This window comes from Fulmarus glacialis, unplaced genomic scaffold, assembly GCF_000690835.1.
Source record: "Fulmarus glacialis isolate BGI_N327 unplaced genomic scaffold, ASM69083v1 scaffold6069, whole genome shotgun sequence".
In the NCBI taxonomy this organism is placed as follows: domain Eukaryota; kingdom Metazoa; phylum Chordata; class Aves; order Procellariiformes; family Procellariidae; genus Fulmarus; species Fulmarus glacialis.
The window spans coordinates 14,404-38,092 of NW_009232577.1; the positions used below are offsets into that span (position 1 = coordinate 14,404).

Genomic DNA, 23,689 nt, shown 5'->3' on the forward strand with positions numbered 1-23,689 from the left:
TTTCCCGTCCTTTCTCTCTCTCACCCTGTTATGATCCCCTTCAAGAAATGGGAACCAGAGAAGCCAGAAAGTTCAATGCGTTTCATGTCAGGCATGTTTATCGTAGCAGAACAATTACCACAGAATCCTATTAGTTTTATAGTGTGTTTTTATGCTGATTTGAAGGTAGCAGATGAAAGTGTAATGCAACCCAATTTGACATGGGTTATGAAGGGCAAAATTGCTCGCCAGGGACTACCCTTTGAGCCCCAGCTCACATCACCAGCTCAGCAGCAATATTGCTCCTCCTCTCACCTTCTCATTGCCTTTTGGTGTCCAAACCATCTCCACGTGCCAAAGATCTGCACTGGGCTGACACCGTGAGAGCAGGACAGCTGGGAAGTGTGGTGAGGGCAATGGCTTGCTGGCTGAATGCTGCCACCTAACAACAAAGTGCTCTGCTCCCATGTCAAGGATTATACAAGGTGGTCAGTGTTTTCAAAGCACTGTTTTTTTGTTTCCTGTCCTGAAGCAAACCTCAGAACAAAAGGGGAACTGCCACCTCAAAAGGCAGGAAGAAAATTAACATTTTATCCATGGCTGGGTTAATTTTCTCTGACTCCATCTATTTTCAAAGCAGTTGGCCTAAACTATCCCTATACAGCCACTGGAGAAAGACTGGCACATGCAGAGAGCTCAGGATCTTGTCCCTGTTAGAGACTTCTCTTAGGGTGGGAAGCCACACTAAACAAAACCATTCCGAATCAAGGTCTGCTCGCTTTCCACCTCTGGCTCCTCAGTTTGCCATGTAATCAAAATCTCCAGGAAGCTGCTGCCAAAGTCTACCCACCTGCCTGGCCACAAACATGCAGGCATCACTGTGCTCATATTAATCATTACCCTTATCACAGTCACGGCATTTGTACTGAGCAGATCAGAGCATGGCACGAAGCCTGAGTCCCACACACACTTTCCTTGGTGACAAAGCCCATTTTAGAGTGGGCTGTCCTTTTCCACTGACTGCCACTGAAACAGATCCAGCGTGTACTGAAATAACACGATTTTTTTCTATTAAAATACACAGTTTTAATCTTCTCTTTCATTTTACAATATTATGGCCCACTTTCTATGTCGTACCTAGGCTCCCAGGGTTGAAAGGGCAGACCTTGGATTCACATGGTCCTTGAGTAAAAGACACTACGAGCTTTAGCAACGAAGGGTTGAACAATGAGAACCTCTCTCCTGTAATCTGGGTGGCAAAAAACTGGGTCAGAGTGGCAAAATCCCAACACCAGGCAGTTTTATAAGGAGATTTGATCCACATCAGTCATGGAAGCTCTGGTTTTACTTGATCCAGGCACTGCACAAGTGGTCAGGTCACACAACGTCTTGCAATCCCTTCCAGTTCTCCTATTTTCCAAATAGCATCTGTAAACTAAGGCAGTGCTATCCAGCCTGAAAAATAGGAAGCCTGGCTATGGTTGCTGTGCAACTGAGGTACTGAGGTCCTTAGGTAGTGACTGATAGGCAGCTGGATTTCAGATTAATTCGGATGTCTGTAGTTCATTAAAGGGCCAACACAGATCTACACAAGGTACTCATGACGTTCTACCGAGAGGCCGGGCAGATCATGAAATGCTCATATACATTATTTAGGCATGAACAGCATAAACTGAACATGCAACAGTGCGTGCAAGTGGAGCTCTCAGATGTACGTCTTGTGTCTAGATGAAGTAATCCACCAGCTGAGAAGATGCATAACAGAGGATGATAACAAAACCCAAATGCACACGCCTGCAAAAGGAACCGACTGCATATATATATAAAGGGATGTAGTTTGGAATTTTTTTCTGGTTTTTGGTCAGTTAAGAACCTTGTCCTCTTTTTTAGGTGTTTGATCAGATTGAGCTCCCCATCTACCCGGGAGCTATGTGGGTAGGTAGGGAGCTGTAACTGTGTAATGAATCCAGTGCTGGATTTTACGGCTGGGAAAGGTTTAATCCCTATTAAGGCTTAATTCCTTAATCCGTAAAGAAAGGAGGATTAGAAACAGAGTCTGGAGCAGCCATGGTTCTGGGTGAGCAGCTGTCCTCAGGAGTGCAGTTGCATGGTGGGCTTCCCAAGGCTCCGAAGGTGGTCAGGAGACAGGCAGCCAGAGTGAGGACGGCCAAAGGTGGCAGGGCCTGCCTTTCTGGACTTAGCCAAAGTCTGTGAATATTTTGACTCCTTGCTCAGTTGGGCCCAAGTTATTCGTTTAATGGCTATCCGCAAATGTTTGCACAAAAGGCTGGGTTGCCTGCTTGCGCAAACTTCTTGGAATAGTTAATCTTCAGTCAGTAAATCATGGTTTGGGTGCAGAAATAAAATAGCAACTAGCAAATAAGCAGTGACACAGAGCTCTCCTCAACTGTGCCAGAAGATGAGCTGAAACCTGCATGTTCTCCGGTGGCCACAGTGGGTATGGGCAGATCACCTCCTACCTCCTGGCCTGTGACACAGCTCCTGGTCATGTTCAGGCACGGTAACATTTTCTTATATGGGTGGATAACTGTTGCAACTATAATTATAGATAGTAAATGCATTAGAAAAGATAAAGTCTGGTGAGTGACTCATGAACAGGAAAAAGGACACAGCTTGTCAAAGGCATCCACGACAAACGGGTAACTCTGTTCTTTCCTCTGGTTCAGTGAGGCTGTGATTTGCAGCTCCTGAGCTGCACTTGGGCTCAGCGGCGATTCAACTGCAAAGCTCAGCTCAAGGGATAATGTCAGAAAATTATAACCTGAGAAAAGATCCCTCGAACAATACTGTCAGGCATTGTGGTGCTGGTCTTTGTTTGTCCCTCCTCATTGATTTGTTTATACTGGAAGGAAAAGGTAAAATAATACCCAGTTTTGTAAACAGATCATCAGTAAAATACCCTTTGTTAATATTAATAAATAGCTTGCTTAAGAAAAACCCCCAAGTCCCTGTGGTAGGTATTAGCCTTTGGTTTCCAGTTACTCAACCTCTTTACAAGTCTTAGAGATCTCATAAACTTTGAATGTTGTAGTAAAAATATTTATAGGGTAAGTCAAAGAAAAACATAAAATTGCATTCAAGTTTTGACAGGAGTAAAACTACTTATCCTGCTTATTTTTTATTATAGAAAACTGGATGCTGTGACCTCACTAAAAAATGATAGCTATTTAAGCAGAAAGGTTGGAAAGGATTTTGTGCATGTTAGTATTTCCTTTCTGAAGTATTAATATTTACCTTGGGAAACTCTTAAGTGCTTAGTCGGAAAAGACAGACAAGAGGTGCTCGTGGTGTCACAGGCTATTTATGGAGTCACAACAAAACTCTGCATGATAATTCCAGATGATACTTCAGTCAGAGGCTACGTTGACCTGCATTTTTGCTGGTCTCAGAATTGGGCTTGGTAAAGGCTAGATCCACCATGAACACCTGAGTTCCACCTCAAGTGCTTCAACTCAACAGTCAGATCCTAGAAAACCCACTTTTATCTTTGTCCAATCCTGTTGATGCCTAAAGCCCCAACAGCATCTCCATTTCTACTGGCACCCCACCCTGATCCAGACATCACCAGGCTGCAGGGAACTCCAGATAAGCCTTTGCCTACCCAGCCACTGCCTTATCTTGCTTGTGAAGTGTGAGCGAGCTGGCTTAAGATGTCTGTGTAAATGGTGAGGATTTCCATTCTGCAAGAGACTGTCCGGTTGAGAAGCTGCTTGATGGACACAGGGACAGCCTAATCACAGCTCCTGAAAAACAAGTGTCACATAGCACACCTAGTACAAGTCTAAGCACTAAATTATCAAGTGACCTGAGCTGCTGTTTAGGCATTAAAACAAGTGGCTGGGTTTTTTTTAGGATCTGAAGTGAAAAATTTGATCATCACATCCCAGAGCACTTGGGCTGGTGACACCTCTGATCATCCAGCTTTCACCTGGCCTCCTCCATGGGAGAGCAGCTGAGCTGCTGCGGGAAAAATCTTTTCACAAACATTTTCAACACGAAATCCCTTCACTTTCCTGGTGAAGATTCTTCTCCCTCAGCAGCAGGGTTTCAGTGATGGCCCATGGTGGGCAGGCTGCAAGGCACCTCTTCCCCAGACTGAGAGCTGAGGGCCAGGCACCTGCTGCAATGGGAATCTCCCAGGATATCCTCTCCTGCAAAAGACGTTGCATTCCTGATTCATCCTAGGTTTTGGATTAAAAATTATGTAATAAAAAGTGAAGTTTTCTTTGGGGCAAACACTAAAAAAACCCTCCTCTTTAGCCTCGGCAATGCATCCCTGTGTTGCTCTGCAAACCGGGCTGCGAGCGCAGCTCCCCTGCAGGGAGCCCAGCCGAGGGGTTTGCTCAGCCTTGCTGGGAGGGGGTGAGGTGGAGCTCATACTGCTGTACTTAACACCCGCAGCTCTGACAGTGTTAACACACACCTGGAGCTTTTTATTGCTATTATAAAATGGGAGTTTAGTTAACTTACTGTCCCACCATATTTAGACAGAAAATAACCAAAGGTTTAAAGACTACAAGCCAAAAACTTAAAAAAAAGGTGCTGTAATAATAAGTCCTTATCTCTGTTTTGAGACCTCTTTTTCGTTAGGAGGTGACCAATATATGACTGTCCTTTCTTCTCCTTTGTCTTTTATAGATGAGGCATTATGACTTCTCTTAGGGATGGTTTTTATGGGTAACAATACAGAAATAATTTCATAAGAACTCTCACTTCTTGCAGCATCAGCTACAAGTTACAACATAAAACCACCAAACCCTTGAAGATTATGTGAGAGCTATAGTTTGATGAGCCATTAAATCAGGTAACCATTATTCCGGATATTTCGGTTAAAAAAATGTTTTAATGCTGTCTTTTTAGTGCACTGCTTACTTTGCATGATCCTGTTTTTAATCAGCTCCCTCGGTAAGAGCCATGGATAAATACCACTTTCACATGTGCGCACAAGTTCTGAACTTTGAACGAATGCAGTATGTTAATACATATTAATCTGTTTACTTACTTAGCCTGTGTCTGGTCACAGCCAATAAATCCACAAATCCAGGCGCTGCTGATTGTGCGGCGGGCATGTAAGCACACAGTACACAAAGAAAAACCTAGAAATTTGTCAGCTCATGGAAAGCTGGACCTTCCTTACTTTGTGAAATGGGATGGTGCATATGCTTAAGATGTGCCTTCAGAGGTGCGCTGCTGTTTACCACGTGCTGGTAGCTCATTTGGTTTTGCACACATTGCAGAGCAGGATGCTGCTCTCACCTCAAGGATGTGATCCCGAATTCCCTGACTTGCTGGATGTTACGTACGAGCACAACCTCAGTGAGTGCACCCAAGCCTCATGCAAGACATCAAACCAGGGGTTATGGAGGGGTTATGAGATTTTTGTTCCCCCCTTGATAGAACTTGGAAAGGGCTGGGTACGACTCATGTACTTTACGGGTAAGACTCATGTACTTTACGTGTATGCAGAATTGGTTTCTTTGTAGGATGGACACATAGATGTTAATTAGGTACAAAGATATTGTGCAACCTCACCAGGGAGGCATGCGGTACTGCCTTGCTTTGGGTGTGTTAGCGCTGAGCTTGATGTTGTAACGACTGTGTGCCTCATTTGAGGGCTTAGGGGTAACTGGCCTCCAGGGATATTGCACTTTGAGTTTGAACCATATACTAAAATCATCTGACTTCTCATCTGGAAAGAGAAAAAAATCTTTGCTGTGTTTTATGTCACCTTCTGAATGGGACAAAAGGCTGAGAGGGAGAATCCAGGTACAGGTTCCTCTTGGCACAATCTCCCTGTCTCTCCCCCATGGCTGTCTTTGATATTAAGGCTCACCGGCACGCAGATCTGGGACAGAGCCTTCTGCAGCAAAGCTGTGCCTTGATTTGACTAAAAAAGTGCTACCAGTTGGGAGCTTGGGGGATGTGGGTCTCCCCCCCTCCCCGAGCTCTGCTTTCTATAAGCGCCTCTGGAGCTTGCTCCGTGTAGTGTACCGGGGGTCCAGTAACACTTTAGTGAAGACAGATGTTAATGCTGAGTGAGCAGAAGCTAACAGACTCGCAAAGCAACCTTGGCAGCTTGCCCCATTTTTCAGATTTCAATGTACCTACAAAAACTTAAAAAAAAACCAGAAGAAAGCCCTCTCTACATTTTGGCCTAGAGCAAGCTCTGGTGTAAGTAGTTCATCAAGACACACTCTCTTTAGCTCCTTAAACACACAGCTAGATCAAAATAAAGTATGAAGAGCATAAAGTAACTCACAGACACCGTTTATTAACACTGAGGCCTGCTGCAGGAAGAAAGTGACCTAGTAAATATCTCCCTGAGTAGTAAAATAGCTGCTGTAAGGAGTTATAAGAACTTTTGTGAGCTGTAATTCCTTAAGGAAAAAAAAAAAAGAGAGAAGTTTTTACAATCTTTCATCTCTGCTTGAAAGCAGAAATAAAAAGCTTACCCCTAAACTACTAGGTGCTTGTGAGCAGCCTGCTAATAATGTCATCTTCTGTCTGGTCTTAAAGGAAAAGGAGAGATATGGAAAGAAAACAAACCCACAAACAGTGCTGGTCAGCTTTATGAGTGCTACAACTTCAAAGACTGGAAGAAATGCTCCCCAGACTGGCTGTTTTGAGAATCAAGAATTCAGGAGCTTTAAAGGGCCTTTATTAGAGAAAATTCTGCATGAGGTCCTAACAGTCCCTGATAATACTGCAAATGGGCATCCTGCATGTAACAAACCTACTCCGGCTCCAAGGAAAAGCCAACCCTGTGAGCCTACTTATTCGTTGCTTGTATATGTTGTATTTTAACCAAGCCTATTTCACAGAAGGCTGCAGTGTAGTGATGATACCATTCCCTTTTTACTGGCGACTAAACTGAGATGGAGGGGAAGTGCAGCCAGAATTTTTGTAAGCAATCTTGGGTTTGGGATCCTTCCATCTGGGTTGCTGAGAGTGAGAAACACAGACACGTCTATCTGGGTGCTCCAAATCAGCGTGATGGGCGATTTGGAGGGTGCTGCCCCGTCCTGAGTGGATGCTCTATGTAGAAAGGAGGAAAGAATTGCAGGATGTTATGGGGAAACAGATTTTATAATCCAAGTGGTCTCCTCATTAAAATATCCATTCTCTGTTTTGCAAACAAGCAGGACTGTGGCAGCTTAGTCCTTTTGGTGTGCTTTTTTATTCTTGCAAAGCATAATGCATTAGTTTTACGTGGCACATGCAGGACTTTCGGCAGTGTAAGAATAATGCAGATGTGTAAGTTCCTTAGACACTCTGATATCTTTATCAACACTGAACAGGAAAACCAAGGCAGAAAATTTATGCTGAGCTATGTCCAATTAAATGTATTCTTGCTTATCCTCTCTCTGTACCCATTTTTTTTCCCCGTGGCAACTGCTGATCTGAGTTTAGCTGCACAGTGTCTAAGAAAGTTTACAGCAAATGTTCTAGAAATCAGAAACATGATCATCCTCAAAGGATTTAGGACACTAAAGGGAATGCATATCAAAAGAAAAGCTAGAATGATCTCTCCATTTGCCACACAAACAACAGTGAAATACGCTAAAAAGAAATGCAGCAGATTGCGTGCTAGATGCCGGCACTGCGCTTGCAAATAATGAGTTAACCAGTAAGTTGAATGAAATAAATGTGCATTTTTTTTTTCTTCTGCGGACAACTGAGTCTCTAACAAGAACCACGTCTGTAATAAAAGTTATGATGTCTCTAGCAGGAACTGGTAGTGCAAATCAAACATACCATTAGCTTGTCAGACTCAGCCAAGTGAAATAACAAGCAGCTGGGTAGTGCTGTACACTGAAATAGAAAACTGTTGCCCCTTAACAGAAGATTTCCTCAGAGAAAATTAAGCATGAGGGGCAGCGACAGACCTGGTTATTCATGAGCACGGTGTCACAGGGAGGTCAGTGGAAGGACCTTACTTAAACCATCATTCTGGCTCAGGAAATGCTGCCTGACTCCTGGGGTTAGTGGAGCAAACTCTCCCCAACACCTCGATGAGTAAATCAGGATAGTGGGGAGGTGCCTGGCACCAGGGAAAACGGAGAAGGAGGGTGTAACATGCGATTTCCCATCTGACTGGCCACGCTTGGCCATGAGACCCAACTGCTTTCAGCTCTGAGGAGGCGGAGGGGAGGATGGAGTGTGCTTGGGTAAGGGGGGAAAGGGGATCTCTTCTTGTTTCTAAGGGTACTGAAGAATAAACCTGGAAAGTAAAACATTTCCCTATGGCAGATGGGGAATTGGATGCAGACTGCACCGGGCTAGATGAGTTTTTGTACTTTGGGCTTTCAGCTAAACCCAAGCTGTTAGTGTTGTCGCATGCTCTTTTACAAGCTTTTGGCTGATGGAGCCTGGGTGGCAGAGTGGAAAATTGTTTGGGAGGTTTGCGTAGCCGTGTGTGTGTTCTGCGGCCCCGAAGCCAGACATTGTTTATTGAGTCCTGCGAGGGATCCTGGTAATCGCAGATGATTTGCAAAAGCGTATCTGTTGCCCATGTGTATCAATTAGATTGCAGTATTTGTGTACAAATCACAGACTTGGTATTGATCCCGCAGTTCGCGGCCAGCTGAGAGCATTTTTACGCTTGTCCAGAGGGAGGTACCGCTATTAAGCCATGGTGCTCCATTTCCCAAAATTTCTCTTGCCCCTGCAGAGGTGCACCCAGCTTTCAAATGCAGGTCTGTGTCTAGCCCCTCCCTCCCGTTGAATTCCAGCTGCCCACCCAGCCCGCCGAGATCCCCGGCTCCTCACCTGGGTCACGAAAGCCCCGTAATCCATTTTCAGGCCAGCGGTCCGTACAAGAGAAGGTTGGGCTGCACTTCCCAGAAGCCAGCTCTTGAAAGAGACAATTTTAAAGGAGATAAATGTGGGTTTTATGGCTCTGAGTGCTGTCGGTTCCCATCCTTTTCACGATGCTGGAATATGCCCATGTCTGAATAGAAAATTAAGGAAACAGCATTTTGACCAAAAAGCTTTCTTTTCACAAAGCAATTCTAAACCACTTCCATGTGCCCGTGGTACATGTAGGCACTGCTTCCACCGGCGACACGTCTAACCCAAACCCAAGGGAGTGTAACGGCATCTCTCCTGAAGAGGAACTGCCAGGCCATCTCTGGGACAGCAAAGGTCCCCCCAGTTACTGCCAGGCACTCCAGCTCTCAGTCTTCTGGAGGGCAATAGAGCCCCGACTGACACTGCCCAGGGCAATTTTTGAGCTCCAAATTTTCAGACTAAAATCTGGAGTGTAAAAGGCATAGCAAGCTTTTGCCCCTGCTGTAATAACTGGAATTGGTTAGAAAAATGCTACAAGTATATTGCAAAAGAAAATCTCCAAATGCTTTTCTTTGCAACTCTTTCCATTTTTTTTTAATTTAAAAATACAGTTGTGTTAATTTTTTCATTCAGTAACAAGAGAGGAAAACTCCCTCTTCCCTTCATAATTCCCTGCCTTGGGAAAAAGGGAAAAAAGGGAGGGAGGAAGAAGAGAGGGTTGCTGGGATGATAATGACTTGAAATGTTTTTTCTTGAAAAGTTAAAACATTTTGGAAAGAAATTTTCCACATTTCTTCTTGCTTTTGAAAGATCCTTTTTATGAAAATTGCTTTAAACTCCAAGTATTGGCTAACTTTATAAACAAAATTCTTTCCCTGTTTTATTAAAGGAAGTAAACAAGGCACGAGTGATGTCTGAAGCAACAATTTCCAAGATGACTGACACACGGGAACTTTTATCTTTTCAGCTATAAACTTTGATTGGTTTGCGTCCCCCCTGCCTCACTTCCTCCTTGCCTCTTTCTAAAAATTATTGCCTTTCAGTTTGTTTTAATGGTGTTTATGTAATGTCATAAATATTCTTGTTTAGAACTGTAATTATTCCCTATGATTAATTCTGCTTATTCTGAGAGGTTGTGCAAGTTTTTCACTGGAGGGTATGTCTTTTATGTTCATGTGTTTCTCCATGTAAAATGCAATGTGTCCATTACTAAAGCTGTGCCTGGGAAGGCAGGGTTAACGCTTTTCCTTTTTCCCGTGGCAATGTTTGGAAGCATTTTTGTGGAGTGTTTAGTATCATTCCTCTTCGGGTTGGGATTAAGGTAATTGACAGGGCGTTGGGCCAGGGGTCCTTTAGCTGTCCAACCTCGGCTGCATGGGGTGGAAGCATGCCATGGCCAAAGTCACTTCCTTTCTCTTTCTTTTATATCCCATTAGTCTGCCTGTGTTTTCGATTTCAGAGGAATTCCTATAAATACATCGACTGTAGCTGCTAATTGTGGGTAAAACATCATGTGGAGTCGGTGGGAGTTTTCCCAAAACAAGGACTACAGGACTCAGCCCTCTGTATTCTGTGAAATGTATTTGCAGTATGTGGAGATAACGATCAGCATTTTTGTGACAACTGTTCTGCGTTACATTAGGGCAAGCAGTTGAAATCAGACCTTAAATAACAGGCTGAGTCCCATCCAACACTGCAGAAGTGACTGACAGTGCATAAAGGCCAGATGAGTGTACATGGTGCCCAGCACGTTTACCTTTGCTGTTGTGCCTCATGTAATGAGTTAAAAGAAGATGGATAGCAAGACTTTCATGCCCCAGAGCAAAGGAAAAAAGCTTGGAGGAACCGAGCAAAAGTTATACTTTAAAGAATGTATAGAATATATACTCAAAATACATGGCTTGTCTGCTTCAGTGTATTTCAGGCATAATTTTACATAGTAACATTTTTTCCTAATGTCTTAGCAGCCTGAAAAGCCTAATCTTCTGGAAATGTTTGGCTGTCATCCTCTTAGAAGGTTTCGCAAGCAATCATGTTAATGCCCAGATGAATTGACTGTGATTATTCAGCATAAAATGAAAGAAGTTATGTACTATTTGGAGAACTTGTAGAGTTTAATTTTTGTTCAAGTCATTTGCAGAGGCCTCTAGGCAGCTTCTAGCACCGCTGGGGAAGGGTTTGTAGCAGGGGATCAGCATGCTGTTGTTTAACACCCAAAGGAGGAATAGGCTGAAAGCACAGGACCCTGCTCTCGGCACTGCAGGAGCCCCACAAGGACCCCTCGGTCCCCCCCTTGATGCCGTGGGGGTCACGGAGGGGGTCAGCCAGGCCAGCGGGGAGAGGACAACCTGTCACTTGCAGAAAGGAGAGAGCATTGGACACAGCTCTCGCTAAGCCAGACCATGGTTTTGCCATGCTCATTCAATTATATCTGTATCTAAAAAAGAAAAGAAGAATGAAACAGTGATTAGAAATGCAGTTTACATAAAACAGTCTATAAAAACAGGCAGGAAACTGTTGGGAGACCTCAGTGGAAAATCCCAGAAGAGGCGGGTGTCCCCACACGTTCTCTTTCCAGGCCCCCGTCACAGAGCCAGGGATCTCATTAGGTCATGTTTACCAAAGGCGCTTGTTTTCTGTCTTCTGATTCAGCCAGCGACGGGACACGGGGAGGACAAAGCCTGTCCTAAGTGACCACCGATGGAGCCAGCCCTATTCAAGGATTAGGGCTGCCATGGAAACTTGGTTTGCAGAGCTCACCACCGCAAACACGGCATGAATGGCCAGGTCAGCACCCGAGATTAAAGGGGAGGGAAGGAGGGGGTTGAGCAACTGTTTGCTGAACTCATTTCAGGAGTTTTCCTGGAATAGTCCAATATTCCAAAAATTGGAATGAAGAGTTTTTAGTTAAAACCAGAGTGAGGATTCCCCTTGTTTGAGAAAAGGGCTGTGTCCTTTGGATGCATTCAATGAAGGACAGCAGCAGAGCTGAGCTAAGTATCGATTTAAATTCAGAATAACCTTAAAAGACCTAGAAGAGGTTTAATGATCAGCCGTATGCTGAAAATGAATCCCAGAGGGCTTATCGTTAATGTAATGATTTACACAACGTGTTATCAGCCACTAGATTAGGAGTTCTACTTGTGACTCTGATTTTGATCATTGTGAGACAAAACTCATACTCAGGTTTTGACTGTACGGATCTATCAGCTAGCTAATCCTAGATGTGTTAAAAGCATGATTGGCTGTTTCACTACCTGGAAAATAAAACTTCTCTTACAACATCATGAACTTTGCAGCAAAGTATATTTTAACAAGCATCTCTGCTTTTCTTTTTTTTCTTTTCATATCTAAAATGATATATTTTTTCCTTCCAAGTCCCATGGTTGTGGGATAGCCTGTGATTTGGGAGACCTAGATTTACATCCTTCCATCTTACAGTCTTCCTTATGACCTAGAACAAGTTCCTCTGTCACAGGAGTTCAGAGAAACGTAGGTGTGCTCTCCGCAGCCTGGCAGTATCTACCCCAAGGGTTACCTGTATGTTGTGAAATGCTCAGCTGGAGGCTGGGCACTTGGGAGCCAGCTCTGCTCTGAAACCCAGTGCAGATGCATGAAAAATACCTTAAAAGACAGGATTGCAATTCATCACCTCAAACTTTAGACCTGGAGGGAGCAGAGATGGCTAAAGTGGTTTTATTAATTTCTTGCTTAAACCATGCTCTTAGATGCAGCTGTGAACAACACAGTCAGGTTAGAAGAAAAAGCTAGTACGTGAAAGCCTGGGAGACAGCTGCAGTGCTCTGGTAGGTGTTTCTTCCTAGTCGCATACTGATATCCTGAATGTTATTACTTGACTGTGTTTTTCAGCCAATTGGGCACCCATTTTGGAGAACATTTGTTTAAAACTTATGTCCTTAGCAAGGGAAATGTCAGAAAACACATTATTAAACTCAAAATTGAACCCATGGATCCTTTTGCAGACAGTAAAACATTTTCTCTCCCAGTGGAAGAGTCTGTGGTTTGACATTCTTCGTTCTTCACAAATCCAAGTTAACCAGTTCTTTTTATCAGAGTTATTCCTACTTGCTATGAGGCAGTTGCTTAATACTGTGTTCAAGTATCTTGCCGAGGTTAAACCGGTTGGTCGTTCCCCAAATTTTCCATTTCTGCACAAGATAACGTGTCAACCTTTCTCTAGTGCTCTGGGGCCTCATAAACCCCCAGGAGTTTCTAATGGCTCAGCAGTTGTCCTGGTTAAGCTGAAAACTGAATTTCCTCATTCCTTTCTTGTCTTATGCAGAGAAGTTTGAGGGTTTAAAACTCTGCTGAATGAAAAAACTGAAGTCGGGGAGAAGTGCTGGAAATCAAGCAAAGTCAATGGCAAAACCTTCACAGTTTTTATTGGAAGGAAGACCTGGATCCGAGGGCATAAAGCTGAAGAGGGACAGATTGTAAAGCTAGGCACTAGCAGTAAACACAAGAAAACATCCAATTCTTATACAATGCCCTTTAAATTACCTGTTTGCAGCAGCACACTGCAGAAATATGAACTAAAAGAAGGGAAACTGCAAAAGTTTGATCTCCTAATGTTAATGTTGGAACAACTGGAGCCGTCTGTGCAAATGTAGGTTTGTAGGTTCTGCACGGGCACGCTCATCTCTGCAGAGCTGCTGCGGGATCTCGCTTCACACGCGCACATGCAAACCTCAACCATCCTTGCTGCTCTGATTCCCCTGGGAGAAGTGACCTAAACTTTTGTTTTCTTTTGTTCGGATCCAAAGGGATCTGAAGAAAATTCCTCTCTCAACCTGTGGCTCAATATGTAAAAGTCCACATGCATGTGCATCTGGCTCACTCTGGCTAGGATGCCTCAAAGCTGCCTTTTCTGCTTATAAAAATGTTAATAGTTTGTTGCTAAATACACTAAAAAGGTTCCTTAGATCCTCATTTACATATGTTTTGTATTATCTGTGTTTTTGCCTTTCATGGTTTATTCTTCCCTCCCACAACTTGCCACTATCCCCTTCATTAACCACCTAACTGAAAGCTGACATTTTCTGATTTATTATTCCAAGTCCTCTTAAAGTCACCAGTCAGAAGAATAGCTGTGCCCTGTTTGGTTAAAGGAAGACATCTAATACCAAATTTTGTCTTTCCTGTGCTTAAAAGTATTTTTTCCTCTCCCCTCAGTAAGAGATGAAAAGATGACCCTGCAGAGCAAAAGTCTCCATTAAATCAGCCATTGGAGAGGAGGCAGGCTGGGTTTTTCATTTGAGTTTATTTTGTTTTGTGCTTAAACATATTTTGTTAATCCATGTTGGGAAAAAAAAGGGGGAGAGTTGCTAAAAGAAGGGCAATTGCGTCCTCCCACCGGAGTTCAGCCTACAAGCTACCCTTTCTTGGAAGCTGGTTTGATTTCCCTTGGATTTTGCTTCTGCAGGCAGGGTGTTTTATCTGCCTTTTAGCCTCTGACCCAAAGGTGTGACCTTTTCACTTTTATCTCTTTTGGAGTAAGCCTGGGCCCTGTCAAAGTTCCCCGAGAGACTAATGGTAAGTGCAGAGCAAGAAGGGTCATTTCTGACAGTGAAGAGGAGAGAGCGCTGCGGTGGGTGATGGTGAGGTGCCTCCAGGCTGCTCTCCGGGACAGGTACCTGTGGTCCTGCAGCCCAAGCAGCCGTGTCTGCTGGCACCCCCGACACCGAGCAGCAGTGGCGGCCTGAGTGCAGGCGACCGAGGGCTAATCCCTGCTAAACCCATCTTTGCCTCCCACCCTATCAATGCAGCAGCAATAAATAAAGGCATAATCCATTTCAGGAGAAATGCTTGCTTATCTCCTTTTGTTTAAATCGGACAGATTTAGTCCTGGTATAAAACGGCTCATGGAAATAATATTCAGCTGTTACTATTAGCCTTTATGTTTTTTAACTCTCCCTTCTTTCTACAGAGAAGTCTTTTCTGTGTCCTTGAATGCAAGATGCGTTGAACTTTAAAAATGTACGTTCAGTTCTTGTATTTTACAGACCCGCAAAACCTGGGTTCTGGGATGCCAGCAATGTCAGCAACAGCATCTCTCAAACTGCCCAAAGAGGACAGGGAAAACCAGCACAAGAAGAATGCATCTGTGACGCAGAGCTGCCTGGGAGGTCTCCTGCCAGGATCCTTCCTGATGCTGGAGCAGGAAGAGAAACTGCGTAAGTGATGTGATTGAGTTTCCCCTTTGGTGCTGGTATCTGTTTCAGAGCCTCGGCAGCGACTGCTGTGACGGGTCCTGCTCGTCCTGCTCGAGCATCGAGGGAGGGAAACCATGCAGGAGCCGCGGAGGCTCACCCTGCCCCAGGCTACGTTGTGATGGATCGGCACGCGTGGAACAAGCACTCCTTCGGACTGCTTTATTTCCTGACCTCAGCAGCGAAGAGGGAAAGGAAAAGGCGAATAACGGCTACACGCTGTGGGATTCCCTCCTTCTGTTTTGGAAAAGAAAGTGCAGAAGGGAGTCAGAGAGCCAGGGAAAATGAGTGAGGTGGTTTTTGTGCTTTTGGTTCAAAGCCTGCAGTCTGCCTGCGTGGTTCCACTTGGTTCCAGTGGGTGTGAGTTTGGACCAGAGCTTGTTTTGAAAAAAGGGGTGTGAGGGGTGTGCAGAAAATTCCTTTACAAGAGGAGGTCCTGCATCATAGAGAAACCTCTCCACGACACATTGTGAGGAATGAAGTCCGGCTGGAGACCCCCATTGCAGGGAAGCGTGGGGAGTCGACATATTCTGTAAGGGAAAGGGAGAGTTTTCAAATATGTGTTTTTTATTAAAAAAATTCCCATATAAATTTTCTGTGGAAAGGAAGGATTTCTCACAGAAATCTCCCACAAAGAATATAGCTGCTCTCTATAAAAACCTTTCCAGTTTTAAATAGAAACATTTCCATCCAGGTTATCCTAGAAGTGAGGGCTCTGACCCTCACGTAACTTCTGGAGGGGCATGTGGATCAGGAGTGCAATCCTCTGGCTGGATATAGCTACAAAATGGGGCATGGCATGTGTTCAATATTCTGTAAGAAACACAGGATAATAATGATTAGGGAGTCCTTCCCTCTCCATCTCTCTTGTGCCCAAAAGCCACTTTGTGCATGTGCAGTAGCTCTAATAGACCAGAGCCCACCAGAGCAAAACCAGTCACCCGTTAATAACACAGCCGGATAAAACCAAGATGCTTTGCTATAAAAAATGCTTTTTGCTTTTTTCTATAACACAAATGCCCCTAAGCACAAAGATGTCTTGTACATTCTAATGCACATGGCTCATTTCTTCATTGTATTTCCAGTGTGTGCGCTTTGGTGGAGTCTACTCATTTGCAACATCTCTGCTCCCCCCCAGACCAGCCCGCTGCATGCCGGAGGCTGCTGCTCACCCCAGCTTCCAGCGTGTGCCACATCAGTGGAAGATGAATCATGGCTGGTGTTCGGGCTTTGCAGATGAAGCTTCAGATTCCCAGCTCTTCTCTTGGATTGTGACAGTGCTCTTATTTACCTTGCTGTTTTTTTAGTTAAAAAAAAAAAAGAAATGTTAAGGCAGGAAAAAGAAAAGTTCACCCAGAAATGAACCATGAATGTCCACCCTTCAGTTGTACAGAAAACCCATTCTGCATTTCTTTCCTAAAATAACGTTTTTTCAAGAACTTTTTTTTTGCCCGGGAGATTAAAAAAAAAAAAAAGCTTATTGAAACTTGTGGGGAGAGAATTCATTTAGTTCACATTGATGGTCTCCTTCAGGCTAATGGCTGAACTTGGCTTTAAAAAACCACTGCATTATTGTAAAGAGTTTGTCTTGCATGAAAAGTAAATAGCCTTTCAATGGTCAGGATTCGTTGTGGTAACTCATCATAAATCAGTGTAAAGAACAATATCAAACAATAAAAATGATATTTTGCCACTGTGGTGGATCTTAAAGTTTTCAAATGTCTGATGTTGATTTTATCAGCTCTTCCCTGGAAGCAAAAAAGCTTCTCAACCTCCCATGGAAGCTGCGCTCCAGGACTGGAGCCAGCTGCGCTATACAATCTCTCCTTCTAGTTCTTTTATCTTCCTTCCCTTTCAGCTGCCGCCAGATCACAGGAACTTCTGACAAAGTCTCTAGTGCCACTTGCATAGGGTAGGATTCGAAGCTGGGTATCTATTGCTGTTCTCTAGCTGTACATACGTATCTTTATGATGCGCTGACCCCCAAACCCACAAACCCACAATCCTCCCTCCTTCCCTGCCAAGTAATTTATTGAAAGTAACCGATTCCTGAAAACAAAAGTCTCCCACGTATCAGACAAGAGTGGAGAAGGGTCCACTTTGGGTCTGGAAAAGCCTGGGCACAACTCTCAGCTCTGCCACATAACTTCTTTGCAAGTGATTATGCTTCTTTGCACCCCACACATAAAACGGAGATATAAAAATGGTCAGTCACAAAAGTGGTCTCAAGTCATGCCTCAAAACTTGCCATGTCACTAAACTGTCATGTTTTGTTTACCCTCTGAATTTGAGCCTGTGGGATATGAGAATTTGAACCATTTTCGATCTTTTTTCTAAAACCATTTAGTTAAAAAGATCTTGGGCAACAGGCTTTTGGCAGAACAGGATCACACAATGAAATTCCCAAAGCTGGCTCATGGGACATCTCTGCCCATCTTCAGGCTTTAAGCTTGACATGTTGTACCTGACAGTGATGTTAGCTGGGGTTTTGGTTTTGGAGGCATTTTTATATGAGGAAAGCCAGAACACAGACTCTGTTATGCATACATGAAAGTGCTTTGCTGGGATGTTATACTTTATTTGGGCATATACCTGTTACCTGTTGGCAAAATGGCTTTAGTTGATGCCCACTGCCTCTTCCAATAGATTTTATAGTGATGTACTGGTGAATGGTGACTTTCTTAAAGCAGAGGGGCTCCCCAGATCCGTACTCATTCCAGCTTTGTCCGAGACAAATATTCCAACACCACATGCGTTTTTGCAATCCCCATTGCAGACATTTAATTGCAGGATGATTCAGGGCACTCTAAGCAGCCAAATTTCCCTATACAGTCAAAGAGGAGCAGTCTCTCCAAGGGTGTTTCAAAGCACGGCTATTGGCTGCCCAGTGCTAGACAGTATGACTGTCTTCTTCCCAAATAATTCAGCCTCTCACAAGAAAATCATGAATCAGGCTGAAAAATTGCAGGACTCCTTAAAAACAGGAAGGGTAATTTGTTTGCTTTTCTAAGTGCACTTGTGGTAGGTTTTTAGGCTGCTCCTCTCCAGCCATATGGCAACACATTTACTACGTCATTGAGCTCCACATGGGCTCTTGGTTCCTGACTCTGGGCCTCCTGCAGTAAAAAAAGTAATATATAAAGGTAGAAAAAGCTCAGAAAACAGCTGATGGAGAGGCCTTCTTGCTTTTCTGCAGGCTGTTCACCTGGCAGTTGGCAGCCTGTCGGCAGGGCTGGCTGAGAAGCCTTGGGGCCATGGCACCAATGGACGAGGACCTCTGGTTCGGAGTCCCTCAGGGTGCAACGAGCAGGGACCATGGGGCTTGGTCTCCCTGGGGCCACGTCCCCAAAGTTGATATGAAACAGGATTTTTTTTCACGGAATGGAAGAGAATCTTATTCCTTTCCAGCTTCAAAGGGATTCCACAGGGCTGGATCCTGCAGGGCTTTGTGCACAGAGGAGGTGAGATCCAAGTATCTGATGCACACAGGGAACAGTGTCAAATTTGGTCTCAGCTTATTGTAATTACAGATTTTCAGCCGCAGTGAGTGCCTGTTCTTCCTCAAGGCAGGTTTCTGTTCAGTTATGCCAACCACCGCTTGAGGATTGCAGATTGATTTTCCAATTCTGTCCTTGGAAATTTGGTGTCACAGCTTTGGTAATGCTAGTTTGCGATGTTGCCTCTTTTATGCCATATATTCTCTTCTCCTGATGTTATTCACTGTGGTCATTAGCACACGCAGACTGTATTTCCTGGGACATACTGTAATTTCAGGCAAACAAAAAGAAAAAAAAAGTGAAAAAAGTGGTTCTGGAAATATTCATTCTGTTGCCTGAATGTAAAAGGTGGCAAGAGGCACATTAAAATTTTCATTAGCCTGAGAGAGAGACACAAAAGTTTGGGTTAGAAGGACCTATTATTATTTCAGATTACATAAGGCTAAAAAGAAATCCTTTATGAGACTTTTAGGATGCGGCCATCTATTCCCTCTCCACGCTACAAGCTCTCTCTCTCCCTCTTTGATGTGAGTAGATCTGTAACCTGGCTTCTGTAATTCCCATCAAAACTCCTTATAATATAGTCTGTTCTAATAATGCCACTGATAACACTAAAACCAGCCAGTTCCCTAGGATACAGAGCAATAAATGTTTTATATAACATCCTCCCTATAAAGTATCCTGAGGAAAACTAGACAACAAGAAGTGGAGTAGACAGGAAAAAATTGGGGTAACATAAGTTTCATATGGGCAGTGGGAGAAAGTTTTGTACATTATAGAAAGGTTAAATATAGGCTGAGTCAAGACAAAGAGAGGTGAACTGTGGTAGAAGTGGGAAATATGCAATGAGAAATGGTCCTTTTTCTGATAAGCAGAGAAATGGAGAATATATTTTGAGATTCAGGTTCAGAAAGGTGATAACTGAAGAAGGAAAAGAAGTAGTGAAAGAGCAGAAGGACTGGAAAAATGTCAGTGTTTGGGGGCTCAGAAGATGAGGCAAGCCTAACATTTTGAAAATTAAGGAGGACTTTGGCACTGGAGGGGAAACCACCAAACAGGAGCAAAATGTTCTTCTTCCAGCAGGCAGCACTCAGGCAGTGCACCAACCACTCTCCTCTTTGAGATACAGGATGATAAGAGCGTGTCTGAGCCCATCTACATCAGGCAACTCACTGAACACACTAACGTAATGCATCTGATCTAGTTCATTTTAGATGGAGGAGGCTCAGGAAACTCAAGATGAGACGAACCAGCTGGCCTTCGCTGGATGTGTGTGACTGCATTGTCCTCATCTTAAAACTGGATCTCCTCTCACCACAGGAGCTTCTAGCAGTTGCCTTGAAGAGCATTGAGCAGTGCTCTTGGAGGAAAACCCAAGGTCTTCTCAAACACACTTGGTTTTACTGCACTGAACATGAGGCTCAGCAGACATGGTTGTTGGCAACGTGCTGTAAGACAAGAAAAGGTGGCTATGAAAAGCTGTGGCATCTGGGACTTGTTTCCAAAGCGCAGGCAGCCTCCGAAGCCTGGCCTTATGGGGAACAAGGGATTTTATACCCCAGCAGCCTCTCTGCAGCAAACAGGCATGAGCCCATGAGGATTTAAACACAAATCTTTCAGATTTTGACCTGACTCTAATTCCTTTTGATCCTTAAGACTAAACTTTGTTCTACTCACGCATGTGTGGTGCTGGTACTGTAGAGCTGCTCTTTTTTGGAGGACTAAACACAGCAGCACTCAGGATGTGTTCTGGGCCTGTCCTCTATTTGATAAGGTACAAAAACATCCTGCTGCCTACTCTGTCAAGGGCTTGTTTCTCTGTGAAAATCCTTTCTCTTAATCCTTGGTTTATGATTGTCTGAGAAAATATTCTAATGAGCCCTGAAATGCTGAACGGGACTCTCCCTCGGGAGGGATGCTGCCGCCCTGATGCTGCAGCCCCTGTGCCGTGCCCTTCTCACACCCTGACTGCTTGATGTCAGGAAATCCTGGCTGAAAGGGGGAGTCTAGTCCTCAGGAGAAGAACAAAACCTGAATCATGAAGTGCTCTTAATCTCATAGTAAACTTAATTTATGTTTTCCTTTTGCCTCACTTAGCTCCTGAGAGTATTCAAGTGACCTCTGCCTCTAAACATTGGACATTTCCATTTTCATTCTAGCATGCCCATGTCAAAGACACAATTGAGCTTTCAAGGGAAATCTGAGAAACAGAAACAAAAGAGATAACGGAGGCTTCTGAAATGGTGGTGGTGACAGCCCAACTGGCTTCAGCGCATTTGAGTCCCCCCTATTGAGAATTTTTCTCACCTTCACATAAAGGGCCAGTATCCGTTACAGCCACATGTGTCGGCTCTACAGATGCACCTTGTTGATTAGGTGAACTTTGTGCACCTGATCTTGGTGGTGTTCGGAAGCCCAGACACAGACAAGATGTTTTTGTTATTCATGCCTCCCCTACTCAGGTGCTGTGTGTCGCTACTAGGCTGTAACTCAGCCCCTAAAGGTTTAGCGCTGAAGACCCCATCCTGTCTACATCTTCCACCAGCTATAACGCTGGTTACTATAAGCTTCTCTGTGGTTGCAATGGATCTGCCTACAGAGACAAGCTCTGTGTGCTGGTTGGGCCCACTTTAAAACAAAAATGCGGTCAGTAGGGATGGAGAATATGGTAAATATTTTGAAGGATGCTGAGGCTTTTGAAAGACTGAGGCTAATCATGCTTTCAGCTGAAGGTACGGCTGCTTCTGTTGCAAAACATTGAAATAGGATAAATTCAGTTATCAGACTGTCATGATACTTAAATCATAATGCGTGGATATATTCGGAAACTATCTGGAGAAACGGGCTGAGACTGAGATGACAACGTTCACTGATGGGATCATCTTAGAGAAAGCAAACTTGACTGGCAACGTGCAGAGGGATATCACGGTGCTGAGTGACTGGGTGACAAAGTGATAGTTGAACTTTGTAATCCTGACAAGGGAAAAGACATGCACAGGAGGCTGGGTTGTGTAAATAATATATAAATAGCCAGTGCGGCAGAGCCAGCAGATTGAAGAAAGTGAGGCTTCCCCTGTGCTTCTTAGACCACACCTGGAATACTGTGTCCAGTTTTGGGCCCCCGGTATAAGAAAGTCTTTGGTGACTGTGAGTCCAGTGGAGGGCCACCAGGATGGTGGCGGCTGGAGCACTTGCCCTGCAAGGAGAGGCTGGAGATCGTGGCCTGTCTAGAAGAGAGGTCTTTGGGAGTCTTCCAATATCTCATGGCAGGCTGTTGGGCTCGATGACCTCCCAAAATCCAACCTGAGCTCTTCTATTATTCTGTAATCCTTAGGAAAGTTAGTTCCAGTAACTAGTTTTGTCTAAACATCAACTTCATGGATGGGACCAATCACAAGATGTAAACAGAACATCAGGAATTATTAGGAAGGGAGCAGAGAAAAAACAGGAATTATCAACATCAAATAATATAAATACAAGGTGTGCCTGGATCATGTACATCATGTGCAAACCTGTTCTCCCACCGATCAAAAAGGATAGAATAGAACTAGAAAACGTAGGTGGAAGGGAAAGAAGGATAATTAAAAGCTTGAAAAAGAGACAGTAATTCAACTAGGACTATTCTTTTTGGAAAGAAGGTAACAGGGGAGGTATAATACAGTAGATAAAATCATGATTATCATGAGAACATGGAAGGGGAACCTGGTGGCAGGTTCAAAACAGTCAAAGTGAAACATATCTGCATTGTAGATAGGATGTCTCAAGAAAGCAGCTGGCCTGTGGCCGGATAGCAGAAAAAGGCTGGATTTTATACATGACACGTTGTCAAGATTTCCATGCAAGTTTTTCAGACAATGAAGAAAATCTAAATAAGAATACATTACAACAATACTGCTATTCAGATGGATCTGAACAATGCATGTATTTAGCAGTTTACAGGTTTCATAAACAATTGCTTCATCTTCACTTACTGTTAGCCATATCTCTACGCAAGCCCAGAGAGTTGTGGTGAACGGAGTTAAATCCAGTTGGCGGCCGGTCACGAGCGGTGTTCCCCTACAGGTTAAAATTTTATTCTATAAAAATCAGAGGCTTTGCTACAGAACTCAGGACTAATTTATTACTCTATATAGCATATACCTATTTATATGTATATAGTGATGTACCTTCTAAAAGCTGTTTTGCATTTACCCGGTATTGCTATGCATGTATGGGGCAGAGAGGGCAGCTGGCCAAGTGGGGTGTTAGCCTGTGGCCATGCTTGCAGGCAAGGGGGCTTGCAGTCCCTCCTGCAGCCCCTGGGGCAGACACTGTTGCTGCTCTTTTATCAGCGGTACTCAGTCATGGCTGCCTGATGGAGCTCACATGCCATCCCTGGAAAAGCCAGTGGTGCACGTGGAGATGGCTGCATCACACACGTTTGCCCACACCATGAGCAAAGACATTCCCAGTCCCAGCAAATGTAAGCCTAAGTCCTTTGGTTGTTACTCTTTTCCTGCTCTTTATTCATTTGCTCAGGGTTTTCTTTTTCTGTTCACATCAAATCAATTTTTAAGTCCACTCAAAATTTTGTATTTTCTTTTTTTTTTTTTGAAGATTTCCACTTTATATAACTTAAAAATACTTCTGTGTGAGCTTACTGGCAAATTTTGTGTCTGTATTTTGGAGTAAGCAGATCAGACCCGGCACTGAAATTTAACTAATATCTTTTTTTTTTCCCTGAAATCCAGCTCAATTTTTCATGTAGTTACCCAGTATACAGTTCACATACTAATTGCATTTGTCGAAAGTCTTATTAAAATCTCTGATGTTAACAGCCATAAGAACAGCCATAAAAGCAATAAAACTGATCTAGGAGGGTTTCATGAAAACCTTTGGTTTCTGATCTACTTGGTTGCTCTCATATGCTGACTATTCCCAGTTTCATCCAGGACTGGGTTTAGATGGGTTTATAAAATAAGAATGTTTTCTTACTCACACATTCCCATTTCTACAGACTGGGTTGAGTTCAGTCCCTTCTGGTGCTATGCCCAACATCAAAAAACCTCAGTCTGAAGGTAGATTCTGCTTCTTAATTCAGCACTGGGAAACTTACAGTAAAGAAAAAAAAATCACCATTGTAACTAGACCTTTTATAGAATCATAGAATCATAGAATCATTAAGGTTGGAAA

The 23,689-nt window shown here is 43.8% G+C and overlaps 1 protein-coding gene across 1 annotated transcript in view; it reads left to right on the top strand.

Moving 5' to 3' along the window:
* The first annotated feature begins 1,579 nt into the window (after positions 1-1,579).
* The window catches only part of LOC104082008, a 154,562-nt gene continuing 132,452 nt past the window's right edge, over positions 1,580-23,689 (top strand). Inside the window, exons 1-4 of the mRNA XM_009584952.1 lie at positions 1,580-1,690; positions 1,870-1,914; positions 14,259-14,343; positions 14,814-14,984. Of these exons, the coding sequence (XP_009583247.1) occupies positions 1,580-1,690; positions 1,870-1,914; positions 14,259-14,343; positions 14,814-14,984 (412 nt within the window). The remainder of the gene's footprint in view (positions 1,691-1,869; positions 1,915-14,258; positions 14,344-14,813; positions 14,985-23,689) is intronic.